The sequence below is a fragment of the Vicia villosa genome, linkage group LG5 (assembly GCF_029867415.1).
Source record: "Vicia villosa cultivar HV-30 ecotype Madison, WI linkage group LG5, Vvil1.0, whole genome shotgun sequence".
Classification (NCBI taxonomy): Eukaryota; Viridiplantae; Streptophyta; class Magnoliopsida; order Fabales; family Fabaceae; genus Vicia; species Vicia villosa.
The window spans coordinates 162,479,493-162,502,136 of record NC_081184.1 but is presented as its reverse complement, the minus strand read 5'-3'; the positions used below and the strand labels follow the sequence as shown (position 1 = coordinate 162,502,136).

At 29.5% G+C, this 22,644-nt stretch overlaps 2 protein-coding genes and 1 long non-coding RNA gene across 3 annotated transcripts; 2 read left to right on the top strand and 1 right to left on the bottom strand.

Annotated features, from left to right (window-relative positions):
- The first annotated feature begins 2,485 nt into the window (after positions 1-2,485).
- On the top strand, positions 2,486-3,446 carry LOC131608034 (thaumatin-like protein). The gene has a single exon (XM_058879977.1). It carries the CDS (start codon positions 2,534-2,536, stop codon positions 3,062-3,064), a length of 531 nt encoding a protein of 176 aa, XP_058735960.1. The 5' UTR covers positions 2,486-2,533; the 3' UTR covers positions 3,065-3,446.
- A 6,038-nt stretch (positions 3,447-9,484) lies between these two features.
- Positions 9,485-10,249, top strand: LOC131608033 (uncharacterized). Its single transcript, XR_009285474.1, has 2 exons — positions 9,485-9,659; positions 9,850-10,249. It is a non-coding gene; the product is annotated as an uncharacterized LOC131608033 (long non-coding RNA).
- Positions 10,250-18,519: 8,270 nt separating this feature from the next.
- On the bottom strand, positions 18,520-22,644 carry LOC131605902 (uncharacterized). The gene has a single exon (XM_058878194.1). It carries the CDS (start codon positions 22,642-22,644, stop codon positions 18,520-18,522), a length of 4,125 nt encoding a protein of 1,374 aa, XP_058734177.1.

Here is a 22,644-nt window from a genome sequence, read left to right as displayed (position 1 = left end):
ATGGTTCCGCATTTTGAAGGCTCGTTATGTAGATATTAGACTTCAAGTGATTAAGAACGGAGGGAAAATGCTTAATAGGAACTCTTGTTCGGCGTGGTGGGCGGATATTTATGCGTTGGAGAAAAAGGTCCCGGAGGAGTTTTTTGCGAAATTATGTTTTTTTCATTTGGGAAATGGATTCTCTACATCCTTTTGGCATTCTCATTGGATTGATGGAGGATCTCTTAAGGACCATTTCCCGGCTCTGTTCAAAGGTTCTGTTTTGCAGGATGTATCCGTCGCTAGCATGGGAGGTTGGAACAACGATTATTGGCAATGGAGCAATCTCGGAGTGCAGCTGCCAGCCACCCCGGAAGCTGTTGCGGACGACCAGCAGTTGCAGCAAGTGCTGCTACAGCGCTGCCCAACCGGTAATTCAGCCGATTCGGTCCAATGGCGGCTGTCCTCTAACGGTTGTTTTTCGGTAGCGTCTTGTTACTCGGCCTTATGTGAGAGGTATGTTAATTTTGGACCGCCTAATCGTTATGATTTCTCATTTTCTTCTATTTGGAAAGTCGATGTGCCTCTTAATGTGAGAGCTTTTGGTTAGAGATGTCTCCTCAATAGAATTCCTACAAAGGACTCTCTTTTTCTCAGAGGAATCATTCCCTCCTCATATAGTCTTGATTGCGTTTTTTGTGAAGAAGTTATCGAATCGTCGAATCATTCGCTTTTGTATTGTCGTAAAGTGGTGGATGTTTGGAAGGAAATGGCCGATTGGTTGGGATTGGAATTCCAAGTGATTCATGACTTCAAAGAAACTTTTATATATAACTGCTCAATATGTTTAAGAAACTTTTATATATGATGTATGAAATTTATGAATAAAAAGTTACACAACACTATTTTTGACTTTAGGCAACAGACTAATAGACAACGATTAAAAAACCGTAACTTAATAGAGAATAGGCAACACTTTTTACGCATTGTCAAGTTTCATGAATTTTATAAATTTTCACTACACGGTTATGGAATGTGGGTGTACTATAACCGTTGCCTATCATGTATATAAGAATTTTTTAGTCATAAATATTTTAAGCCACCTCTATAACCGTCGCCTAAACATAAAGAGCACAGATTTGTGAGATTGGCCACAACTAAGTAATTGTAGCCTATGAACTTCAACCAATAATAAAAACTACAGCCTAAAAGTAATATGAAACATACTAAACTTTCTTTTTGTTATTTTAATAAAATATATATTTTTCTTATTATTTTTTTGATATATATATATATATATATATATATATATATATATATATATATATATATATATATATATATATATATATTCTAATTTTTTCTTATATATAAATATATAGTAATTCATTTCACAAATTAAATTAATAACAAAATAGTTAATTATCAACTAATTATTAAAAAGTAATGAATTTAACTAAATATGATATAAATTATTTATTTAACAAATTTTATAAAACATTAATTTAATTAACTTTAATACTTAGAATTATGAAATATATTACAAAGCTATTATTTTAATTGGAATTTATTATATAAATTTGATTAAATAAATAATTATTTAGTTATAAAATTGAAAAGTCTAAAATATTACGAAATATTATACAAACATTTATTATATATGTTACATATGTTGCGTTATCACACAATAAAAAAGTTAAATTATTAAAATTTAACAAAATATTGAAAGACCAAAGCTTCAACAAATAAGAAAGGATAACACAATACTTAATATATATTTGAATGTATTTTAAATTTTAATGATATTAAGCAAAAATTATATTACGAAAATTAAATCATTTTAATTTTATTACTGTGATCTTAAATTTGATTATATTTTAATATTTGAATATATTTATTATAATCTTAAATTTGATTACTTATAATATAACTATATTAATTATATTATTACAAAAATGATGAATACAGAATAAAATAAACTTATATATTTTTAATACTAATAACTAAACACGTCTCCTTGAAGTGTGTGAACAATTTATCATTATATATATATATATATATATATATATATATATATATATATATATATATATATATATATATATATATATATATATATATATATATATATAGCATTTAAATGCTTTTATTTCTGTCCCAGATTTTACAATAATATTTTTGAGAAATTCGTTATATTGTAAGATAATGAAATATAAAATATTTTATAAAATTATTTTTGAGTTTCATGACGACTTTATTGAGTGACAATATATAATTTAAAACCAATCTTATATTCAAAACAAAAAGTTAAATTGTGAGAAAAAGAATCAACTAGAGATGCCGTGTGAAACTGTAAATAAAAAGTCATGTATCATTAATGATTAGACTTTTCAATTTAATTGATTTTTTTACATACGGCATTGTAGTTTCATAATAATTATGGTCCTGTTTGTAGCCTATATAAGCTAATCTTAATTCCTAATTTCTATTCACAAAACAACATCACTCAGTGTTCTAGTCTTGTGAGTTAATTGTTTATTTCTCTGCATGAAAAATGTCTCCCATGAAAATATCATTGTTGTCTATGTTCACTCTTTGCTTGTTATCTGCACAGGCAGCAAATTTTGAAATTGTCAACCGATGCTCTTACACTGTCTGGCCAGCTGGCATTCCCAGAGGTGGTGGTAGGCAGTTGAATTCAGGACAGTCATATGTCTTAGACATTCCTGCTGGAACCTCGGGTCGAATTTGGGGCCGAACTGGTTGCAGATTTGATGGCTCAGGCCGTGGTAGTTGTCAAACCGGTGACTGCGTTGGTGCCCTAAGTTGCTCCGTATCTGGTAAACCCCCTACCACACTTGCTGAATTCACTCTTAATGGTGGAAACAATCAGGATTACTTTGATATATCTGTGATTGATGGTTTCAACATTCCAATGCAATTTGGTCCAACCTCTAATGGATGCAACAAAGTGCGAACTTGTAGAGAAAAGTCTTGCTCAGATGCTTATCAGTATCCCAGTGATGATACTAAAACAGTTTCATGCCCAGGTGGTACCAACTACAGAATTGTCTTCTGCCCTTGAATCCATGATGTTATAGTTGGTTTTCCATAGCAAATAAAAGAAAACTCGAGTAAAATTTAGAATAATAAATATTGCTTAATTTACTCGTGAAATTTTATAAAATTTCTCGAGATTGCAATATATGAAATAAATGGTCTTTTGATATTAATAAACTACTAGTATCGTTATTATTATTTTGGCACTATATAGTCTTGTCTACAGAGATGTCAACTTGTCTCTGTTAGTGGAGATCTATGTGGGTATTTTCCGTTTGGGAAATATTCGCGGGGATTTCCATGGAGATTTCCTGATCCGCGGGGACGGGGATGAGAAATAAAGTCTCCCCGAAGGCACTTCGAGGATGGGGGTGACGTAAATATCCCCCGCCCCGTGGAGTCCCCCACTGCCTAAAATAACATATTGACTTTAATTTATATATAATTTTAAACTATTATGTAAGTTTATTTGTCATTTTATATAATTAATCTTATGCACAAATTTAAAAAATATATATGTATTGTTACTAAAAGAGAGATCTAAATGATTATTTTAATTTTTTTATTTTGAAATTTTGGTGGTCATACCACTTAATATTATAGGTTAAATATTGTTAAAACAATATATTTATCATAAAGAAATAATTTCTAAATTTCTTGTGGTTAGTTTTTGAAACTTTTACTATTAATTTAGTTTAAAATAATAAATAAAAAAAATCATGTTTATGGATCTCCTTATGAACCATGGAGATCCGTGGAGACCCGCGGGGACGGGGATGGGGAAGAAAATCCCTCCGTAGAGGGGATGAGGAATAGATTTGAGGGCGGAGATTATGATGAGAATGTATCCCCTGCCCGGACCCGTCCATTGGCATCCCTAATTGTCTAGTTGGTTCTGAATGTTAAGTATGAAGAATGACGGTGAAAAGTGTAGTTACTTATTCAACAAGTCAGCTCAATACTCTATGATCAATAGACTAGGTTAATAATAACTAACTTGTATTGGTTGTTACAAGTTGTTATGAGTCAGTCTGTGGCAATATATATATATATATATATATATATATATATATATATATATATATATATATATATATATATATATATATATAAGGATCAAATTACACTCGAAGAGTTATACCGCTAAATAACTTCATTTCGAATAAATATTTTTTTTAAATCAACTGTTGGATTGAAACTATAATGAGCTCAATACTCTACAACTTCGTAGATCATATCTATATAGTTTGAGATTCAACTATAATGATTTATGAAGTTGTAGTTGGTGAGGTTCGAACTCATGTGCAGTACTTATCCTTCGGTTTTACAGAAATTGAGGGTTAAAGTAAAAACTTTTATGACGCCCATCGTTACATCACATCGAGGTAAAATTCCTTTTTCAACCAAGGTAAAATGTGCTTTTGTAGTAGTGGACAGGGAAGACTTGAGCGGCTTATTGGTGTGGAAATGGTATCTTGGTAGGCCAGTGTGTAACTTCTATTCTTTCTCGGCCTGACTTAAGAATACTATCATGCACCTGAGCTAATAGCAGTTGGAGTGTCTACGACCTCCCTTTTGTATTCTTGGTGTTTTTTGGAGATCGGTATTCGTTTGTGTTGGTTCGTGATTGGGGAGCTCTAGCTATGTCTTTTTTTTCCTGGTTGTTTCTTATTTATATTTTAGGGAAGATTTGTATTTGTTTTTGTTTTGGTGGATGACATTTTTTTCTTCTGTTTGTAGTTTCCTCTTACTTCTTTCAGTGTTTGTATACCTTTTGCGCTTGTTCCAGCATCAAGTTGTACTAATGGCCTTATTTTAAAGGAATATATATATATATATATATATATATATATATATATATATATATATATATATATATATATATATATATATATATATATATATATATATATATATATATATATATATATATATAGGGGACGACTCAAGTGAGAACACTTGGTTAATGTGAGAAATGAGAACAATTAATCTTAACCATTAAATTTCGATTCATTGAATTTAATGAACAAGATTGATTTCTCTTTCCATAGTCCTCTTTATTAGTAATGTATATAATCTTCAAGAAAATTAATTCATATTTATATTTTAAGAAACAAAATATTTAATTTATTGTTTTTTTAGAAATAATGAAAATTGATAGAAAATAATTTTTTAAAGATGATGCATTTTATTTAATAATTAACCTTTATATTAATTATTTAATTTTCAAAATATAACAATTCTTCCAACAATTATTTACTTCTAATATAATTATAAATATAAAATTTATTTATATTTTAAAAATAACAATTAATATAATTATGAATAAATAAAAATTAAAATATTAGCATATATTACTTTTCATATTAATAATATTGTTATAGATTTATTATAATCCTAAGTATATTTATATGATTTTTTTTATAGAAATACTAAATATTTTCAATCGGATATTATTTTAAAAATACAACAATTCAAATAGTTCATTTCTTAAAATATAACATATCTTAAATTATAGAAAAGTTATATAAATTACAAATATAAAAGACATTAGAATGAGAAATAAATAATTACATTTTTAATTTCTTAAAAAAACTTATGATTTTTATCTAAAAATTACTAATATAATTATATGATAATTAAAATATTATATATTTAGTTTTTATATAAAAAAAAATTATTATAATTATATATTAATCATTAACATTAATATTTAATTATATAAACTATTTAATTTTTAAAAACAATGAGAATATTTAACGTTAATGAGAATATGTAACGTTAAAAACAATGAGAATATTTAACGTTAATTATTTTAAAAATTAAATAATTAATATAATTAATATAAAGTTTAATTATTAAATAAAATATATCATCTTTAAAAAATTATTTTCTATCAATTTTCATTATTTTCAAAAAAACAATAAATTAAATATTTTGTTTCTTAAAATATAAATGTGAATTAATTTTCTTGAAGACTATATAATATACATTACTAATAAAGAGGACTATTGAAAGAGAAATCAATCTTCTTCATTAATTTCAATGAATCAAAATTTAATGGTTAAGACTAATTGTTCTCATTTCTCACATTAACCAAGTGTTCTCACTTGAGTCGTCCACAAAATATATATATATATATATATATATATATATATATATATATATATATATATATATATATATATATATATATATATGTATATATATATATATATATATATATATATATATATATATATATATATATATATATATATAGAGAGAGAGAGAGAGAGAGAGGAGGGATCAAATTACACCAATGAGTTACACTAATTATCACACTCATTTATAACCTTTGATTTGTTTTAAATCCAATGGCTATTAAAAGGTAGCTTGATAAAATATTAATTTTCCCCACATAATTAAATCATTCCATATATAGATATTCTATGCACTCTATAATTAATAAAATATTCGTTCACAAAAATATTTTATATACATACTTATATGTACGGCATAATTAAAATAATATTTATATATTAATAAAAAATTATTTTTCTCAAGGGATTATTAAATTTCATATAGATAAAAAGAAATGCTTAAAAATATTTTTATTTTTAATAAAATATGATTCTAAATATTTTTTAAGATAATCATGATTCTTAATAAAAAATAATTTTTTCTTATTTTAAATACATTTATTTTTTCATTTAAATTAAATTATATTCTATTTATTTAAAATAAATGATAGAGTCTAATTACTAGAAACTCATAGTTTAATTTAAGTAAATAGAATTTTGTATTTAAATTCAAAATGAAATTGATTAAAACAAACATGAAAAAATTAAATTATTATGAATCATGTTTTTCTTAAAATATATTTAGAATCAAGTTTTATTCAAAACTATTAATTTTTAAACATTTATTTTAGTATATGAAATTGATTAGTGACTTGAGAGAAAGAAATAATTTTTTAATATATAGATATACATTTTAATTTATTCTATTAGCAATTAAATTGTTTTAAATTCATTATTTATGATAATTTTCTTTTAATCACAATTAAATTATTTACACTCGTTATTTTTACATTATTTTATTATTACTCCGTAATCTATTTAAAAATGTAACAATTTTATCAAATCAAATGGCTACTTACAACAATGAGTACAAAATAATATGAAAATGTAACTACTGTACGAAATAATAATAATAAAATAATATCAAAATAATGTGTACAAAATAATTCGATTATGATCAGAAGAAAGTTATAATAAATAATGAGTATAAAATAATTTAATTGTGAATAGAAAAAATTTAAATGTATATCTATATATTAATACTTTTTTATTTCTCTCAAGTCACTAATCAATTCTATAAATTTAAAATAAATGTTTAAAAAATAATATTTTTAAATAAAACTTTATTCTAAATATTTTTAAGAAATGTATGATTCTTAATAAAGAAATATTTTCTTGTTATTTTTAATAAATTTCATTTTTCATTTAAATAAAAAAATTTCTATTTACTTAAATTAGATTATGAGTTCCTAGTAATTACACTCTATCATTTATTTTAAGTAAATAGAATATAATATAATTTAAATAAAAAATAAATTTATTTAAAAATAAGAAGAAAATAATTTTTATAAAGAATCATAATTTTATTTAAAAAATATTTAGAACCACATTTTATTAAAAATATATATTATTAAACATTTCTTTTTAATTATATGAAATTTATTATTCACTTGAGAAAAATAATTAATTTATTAATATAAAGATATTATTTTAATTAGGTTGTACATATAAATATATGTTTATGAAATATATTTATGAAAGAATATTTTGTTAATTATAGAGTGCATATAATATCTATATATGGAATTATTTTGTTATGTGAGAGAAGTCAATATTCTATCAGTCTACCTTTTAATAGCCATTAGATTTAAAACAAATCAAAGTTATAAATGAGTGTAATAACTAGTGTAATTTATTGGTGTAATTTGATCCCTCCTCATATATATATATATATATATATATATATATATATATATATATATATATATATATATATATATATATATATATATATATATATATATATATATAGGGGACGACTCAAGTGAGAACACTGGGTTATTATGAGAAATGAGAACAATGAATCACAACCATTAAATTTTGATTTTGTTGATTTTAATGGACTGGATTGGTTTCTCTTTCTATGTTGATTTAAAATAAATACTAAAGATCATATAAAGAGAAACCAATCTAGTCCATTAAAACCAACAAAATCAAAATTTAATGGTCATGATTCATTGTTCTCATTTCTCATAATAACCAAGTGTTCTCACTTGAGTCGTCCCCATATATATATATATATATATATATATATATATATATATATATATATATATATATATATATATATATATATATATATATATATATATATAATATATATATATATATATATATATATATATATATATATATATATATATATATATAATTTTAAGTTGTTAATTTATCATTTATTTTATAAAAAATGATAAATTGTTCACACACTTCAAGGAGACGTGTTTAGTTATTAGTATTAAAAATATATAAGTTTAATTTATTCTGTATTCATCATTTTTGTAATAAAATATAATAAATATAGTGATATTATAAGTAAACAAATTTAAGATTATAATAAATATATTGAAATATTAAAATATAATCAAAGTTAACATCACAGTAATAAAATTAAAATGATTTAATTTTCTTAATATATAAAGTAATGTAACTTTTGCTTAATATCATTAAAATACATTCAAATATATATTAAGTATTGTATTATCCTTTCTTATTTGTTGAAGCTTTGGTCTTGCAATCATTTTTTCAAATTTTTCTTATTTGTTGAAGCTTTGGTCTTGCAATCATTTTTTTCAAATTTAATAATTTAACTTTTTTATTATGTGATAACTCGACAGATGTAATATATATAATAAATGTTTGTATAATATTTTAAAATTTTCAATTTTATAATTAAATAATAATTTATTTGATCAAATTTATAAAATAAATTTCAACTAAAATAATAGCTTTGTAATATATTTCATAATTCTAAGCATTAAATTAAATTAAATTAGTATTTTATTAAATTTGTTAAATAAATAATTTATATCATATTTAGTTAAATTCATTACTTTTTAATAATTAGTTGATAATTAACTATTTTGTTATTAATTTAATTTGTAAAATGAATTACTATATATTTATATATAAGAAAAAATGAGAGAAATCTATCATATAAGAAAGATAGATGTTCTTAAAATACCATTTTTACCCTTTTTCCCAATACTCATCAATGAAGCTGTCCACGTGGAACCCTCTGCTTCCTTCTTTTCTCTTTCCATAACTTTACACAACTTGCCTTTTCCCAATACCATTCGTTACTTCTACCATTTGCATGTTTACTATGGATTATTATTTTATTCTCATTTTTTTCCATCCACTTTTCATTCTCTCTTCTCTCTCTTTGTTTACTTCATCTTTCTTTTTTATCTCAACATTCTCTCTTCTTTCTTCCCTAACCTCTTGCTTAAAGATTCAATCTTTATGCTGTGTTTCATCTTAAACATGATTTTTTAGAAAGTATTTTCTTCATATCTCTCCTTCTCTTTCTAATCTCTATATTTTTCATTCACTTTTATGATTTTTAAGTTACTATCTTTTTTGTGTTGTGTTCTTACTTTGAAGATTCAACCATTATATTTATTACTTTTTTAAAAAGTTTTTTTTTTTTTTTGCATTTCATTAATATTTTGGGTGCTAATTTTTGTAGATCTGGACTATAATGAGATGGAACAAAAATTTTCAGATCTGAAATTATACGATATAAAATTGAAGGTGAGTTGTTACTATGTGTTTATTTTTCTAATTCTTTTTCGTGTTTGTGTTTTGGAGCAGGACACCGCGGCTGGGATTTCGAGCGAATGAAGGTGTGTGAGCGATATCGGCATGAAAGAGTTTTGGATCAGATCTTCTGCTTCCTCCTTCTGTTTGTTCTTGATCTTTTATTTTTTGCAAAAAAACTTGAACTATAATAATGTTGAGAATTTGATATTTGGTATTGTTTGATCTTATATTATTAGTGTGGGTTAATGTTGTTTTGATTGAAGTTAATTGTCATGATTGTTATAAGATTCATGGAGATCTTGAATAAAATTTACAGGTTTGTGAAAGGTGTGTTTTTTTGTTATTGGTTAAAATCTTTCCGACAGATTGGTTAGATTAAAAATACTTAATGTTTATCAAAAGAAAAAAGAAAAAATATTAATTAAAAGATAGTTTCATTGCTATTATTTATATGTTGGAAAATTATTATATTTCTTAACATTAAGATATTTATTCTATTTTATTAAAGTTTTATATTAAGGGTTGTATGCCATTATCTATTCCCTATGCTATAAAATATATAATATTTTTATTTAGCCACTCTATTTTTCTGCTATGATAGGACATCACATTTCCATCTCCTAGAAAGTAACAATTCTACTTGCAATATTTAACAAGCATGATATTTTGGGTCCCAATGAAACTTATATTATTATGTTTTTCACTCAATCTTGGTCATTAAATAACCATTAAATTAGAATGAAATAAGGATTAATTTTATCATTACTTTTATTTATTATAATGAATAATTTATTTAATAAATACAAAATTCGAATTTTTATTTTTGTTATTATAGATCTTTTTTGTTTTATTTTATTTCTTATATTTTTTGTTTTATTTCTTATTATAGATCTTTTTATTTATCTATAGAACTGAAAATTATTTCTTTACATTTAAGATTTTTTTATTTATACATTTTTGCATTAAATTATTTATAAATTATTTCTTCTACTGGTTGTAATCTCATTAAATTTGTCTTCAATCATAAATGCTATAATAAAAACAGAGATTTAATACAAAGTTAATACAATATACACATATCACATTTTTTAAGTAATTACCATCACAAAGTGGCAGCCATTTGAGCTTGGCCATTAGATTCATCAAGTAAATGATTCCAATAAATATTCTAATTGTTTTAATAATTGATAAAAATATTAATGAAAAAGGTAATTAATTATCATGAAATCAAATATTCTATGTCTCATTAATTAATTTACTAAAGATTGCTAATTCAATTTTATATTTTTGTTTAAATATATTTTTTATTCTTTTAAATATACCAACTTTTATTTTTAATTCATAGATAATATCAATCCATTTTTAATTTAAGATAACTTAATTATTTAATTTATATTAATTTATTTGAAGTTTTAAAATGAATATTAAATTGATGATTTAAATATTAATTCTTAGCATTGTCTATTTATTTATGTTCTCTCAACATATAAATTAGTTGTGTCACTCAAATAAAATTCAAGTGTCATCTTCTCAATTTTTTGCGGTTAGTTTATTTTTCTTAATTTTGTTTTTATTTCTTTAATCCGTTAGTTTTAATATTATGTTCTATATTTTTTATACTATTGTTCTATTTGTAAATATTTTGTTCTTTATTTTATTATTTGTTAGATATACTATTGATTTTATTCCTAGTTTATTATTTTTGTTTGACTTATTAGTTTATTTTTCTCAATTTTGAGGTTTGCTCTTACTCCTTTAATCAATTAGTTTTAATCTTCTGTTCTATATTTTTTTTACATATTTTAATAATATTGTATTGTTCTTAAATAATTTTATTATTATTATTTTATTTTTAAATTATTATTCATTTATTTTTATATTGCTCTTTAATATTTTGATCTATATTTTTAAATTTTTTTAATTTAATAAGAAATTTATTTTAAATTTAAATTCATAAATTTTGTTACTAGTAAAGAGAAATATCAATTTATTTTAATTTAAATATTCAATATTTAAGTGCTTTGATCAATTGAAAATCGTTTAAGGGAAGAATTTTTTTTATTATTGATTGAGAGGAAGCGATTTCCGGTCACTGGTAAACGATTTCCGGCGAACACTCTAGGTCTTCTTTTCTTGATCTGCAATCGGTGTGGTGGGAACTCCGGTCAGGTTTAAAGTCCTAGCCTTCGGGTTTAGGGACCAACCGGAGGAAACAACGCATTGAGGGTAGATCCTTTTATTTTAGGTCATGACTCGGGGGAGAGGAAGGCCAAGAAAGAAGGAGTCATCTTCTCCGATTTCCCCCTCGACCTCAGGGATTAAAACGGACACAGTAAATGCTTCAACAGACACAAAGAAGAAGGTTATAGAGGAACTCTCAGAATGCTCGGAGGAAGAGATAATCTCAAAGATCTTAGTGGAAAACCCTACCCTAGCTAATGTGCAAAAAGGAGAGGCGGCTGAAGAGAAAAAGAAATTGTGGGTAGATGTTATCAGTGGGAATAGGCTACCCACAAATGGTCTCACGATTGAATTCTCGGCCCCAAAATTAGTTGAAGGAAAATTTGAGGTAGAAATAGAAGAAGCTGACATTGAATCTGAACTTTTGTTTTGGGACTCAGCACTGATTATGTATGCCCTGGGAAGAAACCTAAGCATGAATGCCGTGAAAAACTATATGATCAAGTTTTGGAATTTTGTGCAACTACCCAGCATATACTACCATGAAGAAGGTTATTTCCTTCTAAAATTCCAATCTATACAGGATAGGGATCAGGTACAAATGAAAGGACCTTATTCAATCCATGGGGCCCCGATGGTTCTAAGAGAATGGTATCCTGATTTTGAGTTTAAACGTGATATGCTAAGGACTCTACCTATCTGGGTAAAACTCCCAAACCTGCCTCTTCAGTTTTGGGGAGCAAAAAGCCTTGGGAAAATTGGAAGTGTTCTGGGAACGCCGTTATGCACGGATGAATGCACAGCTAATAAGCTACGCGTGTCCTATGCGAGGATTTTGGTAGAGATTGACATCACCTCAAAGCAACAAGAGAGCATCATTATCCGTGATAGAGATGGAAGGAAGATTGACCAACCCATAGAATATGAGTGGAAGCCAAAATATTGTGAAACATGTATGAAGGTGGGACACAACTGCGAAGAGGAGAAGCTTAAAGTGGTTAAGCAGTGGCAACCAAAGAAAGCTCCACCACAAGCCTTAGTGACAGAGAAAGTAAAGCAGCAGAATGAGCCAGAGAAAAAGGACATCCCTGAAACATCCACACCATGGATAGAGGTCTCAAACAAAGGAAGGAAAGGTAAGCAAACACATGACTTGTTACCTATTAATGATGGGGATATCTTCATGGCAAATGGTTTTGAATCACTGCGATTTTGGAATGAATCGGAAGTGAACCTGGATCCCCCTATATGATTATATCCTGGAATGTTAGGGGAATAAATAATGTGGGGAAGTGTAGAGAGGTTAGTTCCCGCCTCATGAACCTCCACCCCGTTTTGAGCATTATTCTAGAGACTAGAGTAAAAGTTAATAAGGCTGAGAAAGTCAGAACTAAATTAGGAAACCAATGGTCTTACATTGACAATTATGAAAAGCATAGCAATGGTAGAATCTGGATTCTGTATGATGAGAATTCAATCCAAGTGAAAAAAGAGCATTGCACTGATCAGTTAATTCACACAGGGGTCTATGACAATAATGGCAATCTGAAGTTCTGGTGCACAGGTATTTATGCGTGGAACACTCTAAATGAGAGGAAGCAGTTATGGGCTGATATTATGACTATCAAGCCTCCTTCTAGTGAACCTTGGATGCTCATGGGAGATTTTAACAATATTTTGGGGGCTGAGGACAGAATGGGGGGCCGAGTTGTTACGGCTTCAGAATATGAGGATTTGAAGAACATGATGGATATTCTGCACCTTTTTGAAAAAGACAGCATAGGAGATCACTATACTTGGAATAACAAGCAAGCAGATGGGATGATATACTCTCGAATTGATAGAGTTATTGGGAACATTGCGTGGCAGCAGGAAAATATTGATACTTCTCTTCACATCATGGAGCCGGGTATCTCTGATCACTCTTTATTGTGCCTAAAAGATCCAAATCAACAGTTCCCGAGAAGGAAACAGTTCAAATTTCCAAATGTTGTTACTCAAACTGAGGGATTCTTGGAAAAGGTGAGAACTAGCTGGAACATCCCAATGGAGGGTGGTGCTATGTATGTGGTTTGGAAAAAGTTGCAAAGACTCCAACCTACTATTAGAAACCTTTGTCACCAATTTAAAGGGCTTCAGGATCAGATTGTTGCTGCTAGAGAAGATTTGATCAAAGCACAAACTGCCCTTTTAGGTGATAGATTCAGTGCAGAAAAAGCTGGCATAGTGAAAGACTGTACTGATAGAGTTATGTACCTGAACAATGTGGAGGAACAAATGCTAGCTCAAAGAGCTAAAATGGATTGGATTAAACTTGGGGATGGAAATAATAGGTATTTCCATGCTATGCTAAGAGGTAAACATAAGCAGACAAAGATATCCAAACGGCAAACTGAAGATGGGTCCCTTATAACTGATCAATCGGATTTGATGCAGGAAGTGAGGGGTTTCTATGGTAATCTTGTTGGCACCCCAGCTCATAATCTTATTGGTATTGAGGTTGGGGTGATGCGAAAAGGGACTCAATTGCAGAGAGCTCAAATGGAAATGCTTATTGCCCCTGTGTCTGATGATGAGATATACAATGGTCTGAAAAGCATAAAAGACAACACGGCACCAGGAGGGGATGGATACAGTGCCAGATTCTACAAGGCTGCTTGGGATATTATAAAGACAGATGTGTGCAAAGCTGTTAGGGAATTTTTTGAGAAGGAGAAAATGTATAAGGCTGTCAATAGCACCATTGTTACTATTATTCCAAAAAAGAATGAAGCAATCAGGATTCAAGATTTCAGACCAATCTCTTGCTGCACAGTGCTGTACAAACTTATCTCTAAAGTGATGGTTCATAGACTGAACAAAGTTATTAGCTCTCTTGTGCATCCAAGCCAAACTGCTTTTGTTCCAGGAAAACACATTCAAGACAGCATTCTTTTGGCTTATGAGCTAATTAGAGGTTATGGTAGGAAACAAGGCCCTCCTAGATGCATGATCCAAATGGACCTGCAGAAGGCGTATGACTCCATTGACTGGAATGCCCTTGAAACCATACTTAGGGAAATGAATTTTCCTCCAAAATTCATCAGGTGGGTGATGTTGAGCATTAACACTGTGTCTTATAGATACAAGATCAATGAGGAACTCACTGATTACCTTGCTGCTAAGAGAGGGCTCAGGCAAGGAGACCCTCTCTCCCCTCTTCTTTTTGTTCTTGTTATGGAGTACCTCCATAGAGTGCTTCAGAATCTGAAATCCAATCCAGCTTTCCATTTCCACTCCAAATGCAAAAAATTAGACATCATCAATTTAAGTTTTGCTGATGACCTCCTCCTCTTTGCAAGAGCTGACACTACATCTGTCCAGATCCTTATGGATGCTTTCCACTGTTTTGCTCAGTCCACAGGGCTTGCAGCTAACATGCAGAAATGCAAAATCTACTATGGACATGTGGATAACTCAGCAAAAGAGCAGATAGCCCAAATAACTGGTTTCCATGAGGGTTCCCTTCCCTTTAGATACTTAGGTATCCCTCTTTCCTGCAAAAAGCTCACATCTTCAGAGTGTCTGCTCTTGGTTGAAAGACTGACAGGCAAAGTAAGGCACTGGACTAATCATTTGCTTAGTTTTGCTGGCAGGCTCCAATTAGTTAATAGCATTCTGTTTGCAGTAGCCAATTTCTGGCTCCAATGTATCCCTTTGCCAAGGAGAGTTATTCAAAATGTGGAGGCAATTTGTAGGTCTTTTGTGTGGTCTGGCAGTGATAAAATCTCTCGTAAAGCCCCGGTGTCATGGAAACAAACGTGCAAGCCAAGAAACAAGGGGGGTCTGAATGTTATGGATTTGGACATTTGGAGAAGAGTGAACTTGTTGAAAATGCTTTGGAATATTTGCATTAAAGCTGACAGCCTATGGATCAAATGGATCCACTGCTATTATATGAAAAATACGGATCCAATGAATGTGCCAATCAAAGCCTCCTGCTCATGGATCCTTCGTGCAATTTTGAAGGAACGAGACAAGGTGGATAGCTTATCCACATGGACCAGCATGTGCCAGCAGCGAAAATTCAAGACTCGGGCTGTCTATAATGATCTCCAGGAGCCTGTAGAGGATGTGCAATGGAAGAGTATCTTTTTCAAAAATACAGCTAGGCCCAGAGCAAAATTCATTTTGTGGGTTGCATGCCACAACCGCCTTGCCACAAGAGAAAGACTACAAAGGTTTGGCTTACTGAACTCCATGACCTGCTGTTTCTGCGACGCAATTGAGACCTTGAATCACCTGCTTTTTGAATGCACGGAAACAAAAGCTATTTGGCAGTTTGTGTTAGATTGGCTGCAAATTCACCATGTGCCTCTTCGATGGAATGAGGAAATGAGGTGGATGATGGCTAGAAGCAAAGGAAAAGGATCCAATTTGGCCATTCTTAAATGTGCTTTTACTGAAACTATTTATGAAACTTGGATATATAGGAACAAGTATAGCTTTGGAAACCATATAGAGAGTAGCACCATTGGTCCTAAGATAGTTGATATAGTGATATATAGATGTTGGATGAATCATAAACTTAGGCAACATATTGCTAAGTTAATGATGCCTTAAGTTTCTTTGTTTTCTTGTGGCTGGATCGGTTTTGATCGCCTGGTGTTTGTATCGTTTTTGGTTTTGAATAAAGTTTTATCATTTCCAAAAAAAAAAAATATTCAATATTTAAATCATCAATTTAATATTCATTTTAAAACTTCAAAAAAATTAATATAAATTATTAAAATGGACATTAAATTAGTATTGAAAAATTTATATGAACTAAAATTTAAAATTATTTTTTAAATGAGTTAAAAACAAAAATTATATAAACTGCCAGTTATGTTAAATTAAAAATTGATTGATATTATCTATGAATTAAAAATAAAAGTTGATGTATTTAAAAGAATAAAAAATATATTTAAACAAAAATATAAAATTGAATTATCAATTTTTAGTAAATTAATGACAAAATATTTGATTTCATGATAATTAATTACCTTTTTGATTAATATTTTTATCAATTATCAAAACAATTAGAATATTTATTGGAATCATTTACTTGATGAATCTAATGGCCAATAATGTGTTGCTGCTGCCAATTTGTTGGCTGCTGAGGATCCAAATTGTATATATTACAAATAAAAAAAAGTACTTTTTTGTTAGCTTAGATATAAATTAACATAGACTATTTAAATGAATTTATTCTTGCAAGAGAGTGTAAACCAAAGTGTGGCTCCTCTGCATCTTGCCATTTTCTTTTCAAAAGGACTACTAACATCTCATTTAAAAATATAATCGATTGATAAATACAGAATAAAAGTGAGTTATTATTTGGTCCAAATATAATTAATAATATTAAATTTTAAAAGGAATGATAAGATCTTAATATTATTTTATACCATTTATAATATCCAATAATAATTATAATAATTATCATTGATGGTTGTATAATTGATGTAAATATAAAAATACACGGGTCATACATATTTAAACGTGCTTTAAGAATATTTTATGAATTGATATATTGTCATATTATTTTTGAAGTTAAAAAGAAAATAAAGGTTTAATTTTAAAAATATTGTAAAAAGAATAGTAAGATAGTTCTATTTTTAATACAAAATCAAATCAAAGTCTCTCATAATAACTTCAACATTTTTTATATGATAAATTTAAAAATTGGTATGTATAAATGAATTACATGAACTTCAATATATTGATATAAAATTATAGTTTAATTTATGATAAAATTAATTTTTTTCTATAAATATATAGTAAAACGGTAAACTTCAATTAATGGAATTAGCATATAGTTAATTTGTAATATTATGTAATTATTTGATATTAATACATTAAAGTCTATTTATTATGAAATAATTTATGAAGAAAATTGTAAATATGCTTTATTAGAAATAAATTTCACGTGATACTGTTATATTGATACTTAACTTTTTTTTTTCTTTTGTTAGATTAAATTATGGGAATAAAACAATGAATTGCATATTAAAATGTATTTTTTTTAAATTATGAGAATATATTTTAACTAAGTTTGATATAAATCTCACATGTTTTTTTTAATACTAAGTTTTAAAGAAAAAATAATATATAAAATAATTGTACAAATATTAATTGTGATTAGACAATTCTATATGAACCAAAATATTAAGTGGGATTGGATAAATATATTAAGTGTTATTTATCTTTCCAATACAATTTTCTATAACCTCATACTCAACCTTTTCAATCAAAATATTTTAATTAATTAAATTCAAATATTTTTACTACTTTACCTTCTACAACTTTTTTTTTTTTTTAAACTGAAATAAGGAATATCATTAAACAAAAAGTAGGAATAACAAGTTACACAAGGGGGGGACTAGACCAAAACCCCTTAACGATAGAGCCTGAGCCTGGGAGTACCAGCCTTGTCTAACAAGAAATCCCTATTGATATCCTTAATAACATAATTAAACCATTGCATATCTTTACAAGTAAGACCGAAATTAGCCAAGGAATCCGCACAAAAATTGGCTTCTCTAAAAATGTGAGTGCAAAGAAAATCAATCTTCAAGGTGTATTCCAAACACTTAAGCCAGCGAGAGCGAATTTTCCAAGGGACTAAATAGTGGTCCTTAAAAGCATTAACAACTAGAATGCAGTCAGATTCAACCCAGAGCTTCCTATAGTTGTTCTTTTCAGCAGCTTCTATACACAAAATAGCTGCCATGAACTCAGCAATAATAGCCGACTCGGGTCCAAGGAAAACAGAAAAACTCAATATATGGTTAGCATTATGATCCCTAAAAATACCTCCACAAGCTGCCAATGTAGCATTACCAGTGGAAACTCCATCAACATTACACTTAAACCAGTCTGACAGAGGAGGAGACCACACAATAGGCTTAGTGATAAGAGGCTTACTAGGATGAATTTGAATGTTGAATTTCTTAAGAAGACAGAAACTCAGCATGCTGTCATTGGAATATCTGGAGGTACAGCATCCCACCAAACTAGCATGAGCAGCAATCAAAGAAGCACAAGACTTCCAATGGGTGTGCTTGTCCTCAAACCTAGCCCTGTTTCTAGCAGTCCAAACAAAGTAAAAGAAGCTGACTAAAGAAGCATGGATCACAGCCGCAGCTTGCTTAGACCAGCTCAAAGACAAGACATTCCTGCAATCCTCTAAGCAATTGATGCCATGCTGAAACTGCATATTATCACAGAACCAAGACCAAATATTTTTAGCAAAATTGCATTCAAAGAATAGGTGAAAGGCATTATCCTGAGCAGAGAAGCACAAATTGCAGACTGAAGGATAATGGAATCCTCGTTTGGCTAGATTGTCATCGGTTGGCAACTTGTTATGCATAAATCTCCAAACTATCATGGAGTGAGAAGGAGAAGTATCTTTATCCCAAGGAAAGGAGGACCAAGCCGGTTGGGGGCTAGGCTTTAGGAAAAAATTGTAGGCCTCCTTAAGAGAGAGAGCCCCATTGACATAATTTTTCCAGGCAAGGAGATCGGGAGACAAGTCACTTATGGAGAATTTAGATATAGTGCTCAAGAGATCAGGGATAGCAGTTTGAATGTTGGTATTTATCGACCAGGCCTCAGAGTTCCACCAATGTCTAACCTTAGAGACAAGAGAATTGTGAAACAGACCTGTGACCTTAAACTTGCTAGCTAGAGTTTCTCCCACCCAGTTGTCGAGCCAGAAGTTCACAGTGTTGCCATTGCCTAGACTCCATATACAATTCTCAATAACATCTGCATAGTAGACTTTTATCCCAGTCCAGATGGATGACTTTATAGAGTACTTGATGAGCCTACTATTCTTCCTCACGCGGGCATTTAGAAGTTGAGACCAAGCTTGATTATTATTGGCAAATTTCCAGCAAAGTTGAAGGTTTGTGGCAGAATTGAAAGCACTGATTGAAATAATTCCCAATCCACCTTCATTTATCTTTCTGCAACAAGACCTCCAAGCAACGGTAACAATCTTTTTTTGATCAGTGTTCCCACTCCATATGAAGTTTCTGATCCATCTTTCAAGATTTTTGATGAGACTGCCAGGCCAATTGTAGATAGACATACAATGCACCAACATGCTATGAATGACAGATTTGACAAGTTGAACCCTGCCAGCCATAGTGAGGGACCTAGCCTTCCAAGCAGCAAGTTTCAGTCTGATATTATCTGCAATAGGATTAAAATAAGAAACTTTAGGCCTGCCAACAAAGATTGGGACACCAAGATATATAAAAGGAGGGACAGCAATTGTGAAACCAATAATATCAGCCAAGCAACTATGTCTAGAAAGAGTCATGCCACCAGCATAAATAAGGGATTTAGAGTTGTTACAAAACTGCCCTGAGTAGCTGCCATAGCAAAGCAAAAGCTCAGAGATAGCCTTGAGGGATTTAATGTCACCCCTGCAGAAAATCATGATATCATCAGCAAATAGAGTGTGAGAAGGAACAAAATGAGATCTGTTAGCTTTTATATTGTTTATCTTGTCATTGTTAACAAGGTTTGTGATTCCTCTGCTCAGCACATCCTCAGCAATGCAAAAGAGAAGAGGAGACAGGGGGTCTCCTTGTCTCAGGCCATTAGAACAATTGAAATAACCAAGTTGACTACCATTAAACCCTATGGACATGGTTGCAGATGTGAGAATAAGATGAATCCACTTACAGAACCTATCATGAAAACCAAAAGCTTTAAGAGTATGAATAAGAAAAGTCCAATTAAGAGTGTCAAAGGCTTTGGCAATGTCAATTTTAAGGGCAACATTGCCACTAAAACCCTTATTATTGAGGTTATTAATAGCTTCAGAGGTAAGGCATATGCCATCCCTTATGTTTCTACCTAGCACAAACCCTTTTTGCTCATTAGAGATTAAATTGGGAAGAATAGAGGAAAGTCTGTCAGCAATAATCTTAGAGATGATTTTGAACTTAAAGTTAGCAAGGGCAATAGGTCTAAATTGCCCTATAGTGTTGGCTTCCTTCACCTTTGGGATGAGGACCAAACTGTTAGCATTAAAGTTGGGCAGAATCCAATCCTGTATGAAAAATTGTGTCACAGCATCAATAACATCATTCTTAATGACATTCCAATAGTTATGGTAGAAAGTACCACCAAAGCCATCAGGGCTAGGGGCAGCAGTAGCTTTAAGGTTTAAGACAGCTCTGTGTATCTCCTCAGCATTAGGTATCATAGACAACATATCATTAGTCTTAATATTCACAATGGAAGGAACACAGGAATTAATGAGGTGGTTTTCCTGGTGGACAAAATCAGTGTTATAAAGATTCTTGAAATGGCTAACAATGTGATCCTCCAATATATTTTGATCAGAAACCACCTGATTATTAATAAGCAAAGAATTAATGAGACTAGTTCTCCTTCTAATTTTAGCATATGTGTGAAAGAACCTAGTGTTTCTATCTCCATGAACCTGCCAATTAACTCTAGACTTCTCTCTCCAAAAATCTTCTTCAATGTTAAGAGCTTGCTCAAGCTCATGCTGTGCCATAATCTCATCATCCTGTAAGGAGTCAGAATAGCCAAGTTTACTAATGTCATCCTGAATGTTCATGAGCTTAACCTCAGCATTTTTAACTTTAACAGTCACATCACCAAAAGAGTTCTTATTCCATTCCTTAAGTTTTGTCTTGAGAAGCTTAAGTTTCCTGTCTAAGAAATACATAGGGCAGCCCCAAAATTTGGTTTTCCAAACTTCTTCAATGATTTTAAGACACTCCTCATTTTTAGACCAAATACTAAGGAATCTAAATTGGGATTTAAAAATGACCTTATACAGGTTTATGGTAAAGAGGAGAGGATAGTGATCGGATTTCACTTTAGGGAGAGTATTGCAATTAACAGAATTACACACATCTAAAAGATCAAGATTGCATATGACTCTATCAAGCCTCTTTTCAGTTCTAAGTCTGCCCTTCCTACCATTACACCAAGTAAAAGGATTACCTAGGGTAGGGAGATGAATCAAATTATTACTATCAGTCCAGTTAAAGAAATCCTTGATAGGAGTTTTAGAAGGAGTGGAGTGACCTTTGTACTCATCACTGCTCACAATAGAGTTAAAATCTCCTATAAAAGACCAGGGGGTATTAGGCATGGTGTTCCCAAGGGAGGCCCAGAGATGCCTTCTAGAGATGTAATTAGTGGCAGCATAAACTACAGAAAAACCTAGCAAAGTATCATTGTGATTAATAGTAAAAGACACATATTGATCCTTAGAATCAATAATAACAGGATTAAGGTGAGACTTACAGAGACACCAAATGTTTGGAAGAAGATTATCTCTACTATTAGTAGCAAATAATTTAAGATCAAACCTGTTTAACCAAGCTTTGGGAAAGTTATCAAAATTCATCCAGGGCTCAGCAATAAACACAAAGTCTGGAGAGTTCTTAAGTATGAGGTTCTTTAGGGCAGCTCGAGAAGAGTTGTTTGCAATTCCTCTTATGTTCCAATAGATACAAATCAT

What these genes read in the sequence shown, in the direction of transcription:
- LOC131605902 (XM_058878194.1), bottom strand. Translation starts at nt 22,644, where the DNA reads ATGATTTGTATCTATTGGAACATAAGAGGAATTGCAAACAACTCTTCT.
- LOC131608034 (XM_058879977.1), top strand. Translation starts at nt 2,534, where the DNA reads ATGTCTCCCATGAAAATATCATTGTTGTCTATGTTCACTCTTTGCTTG.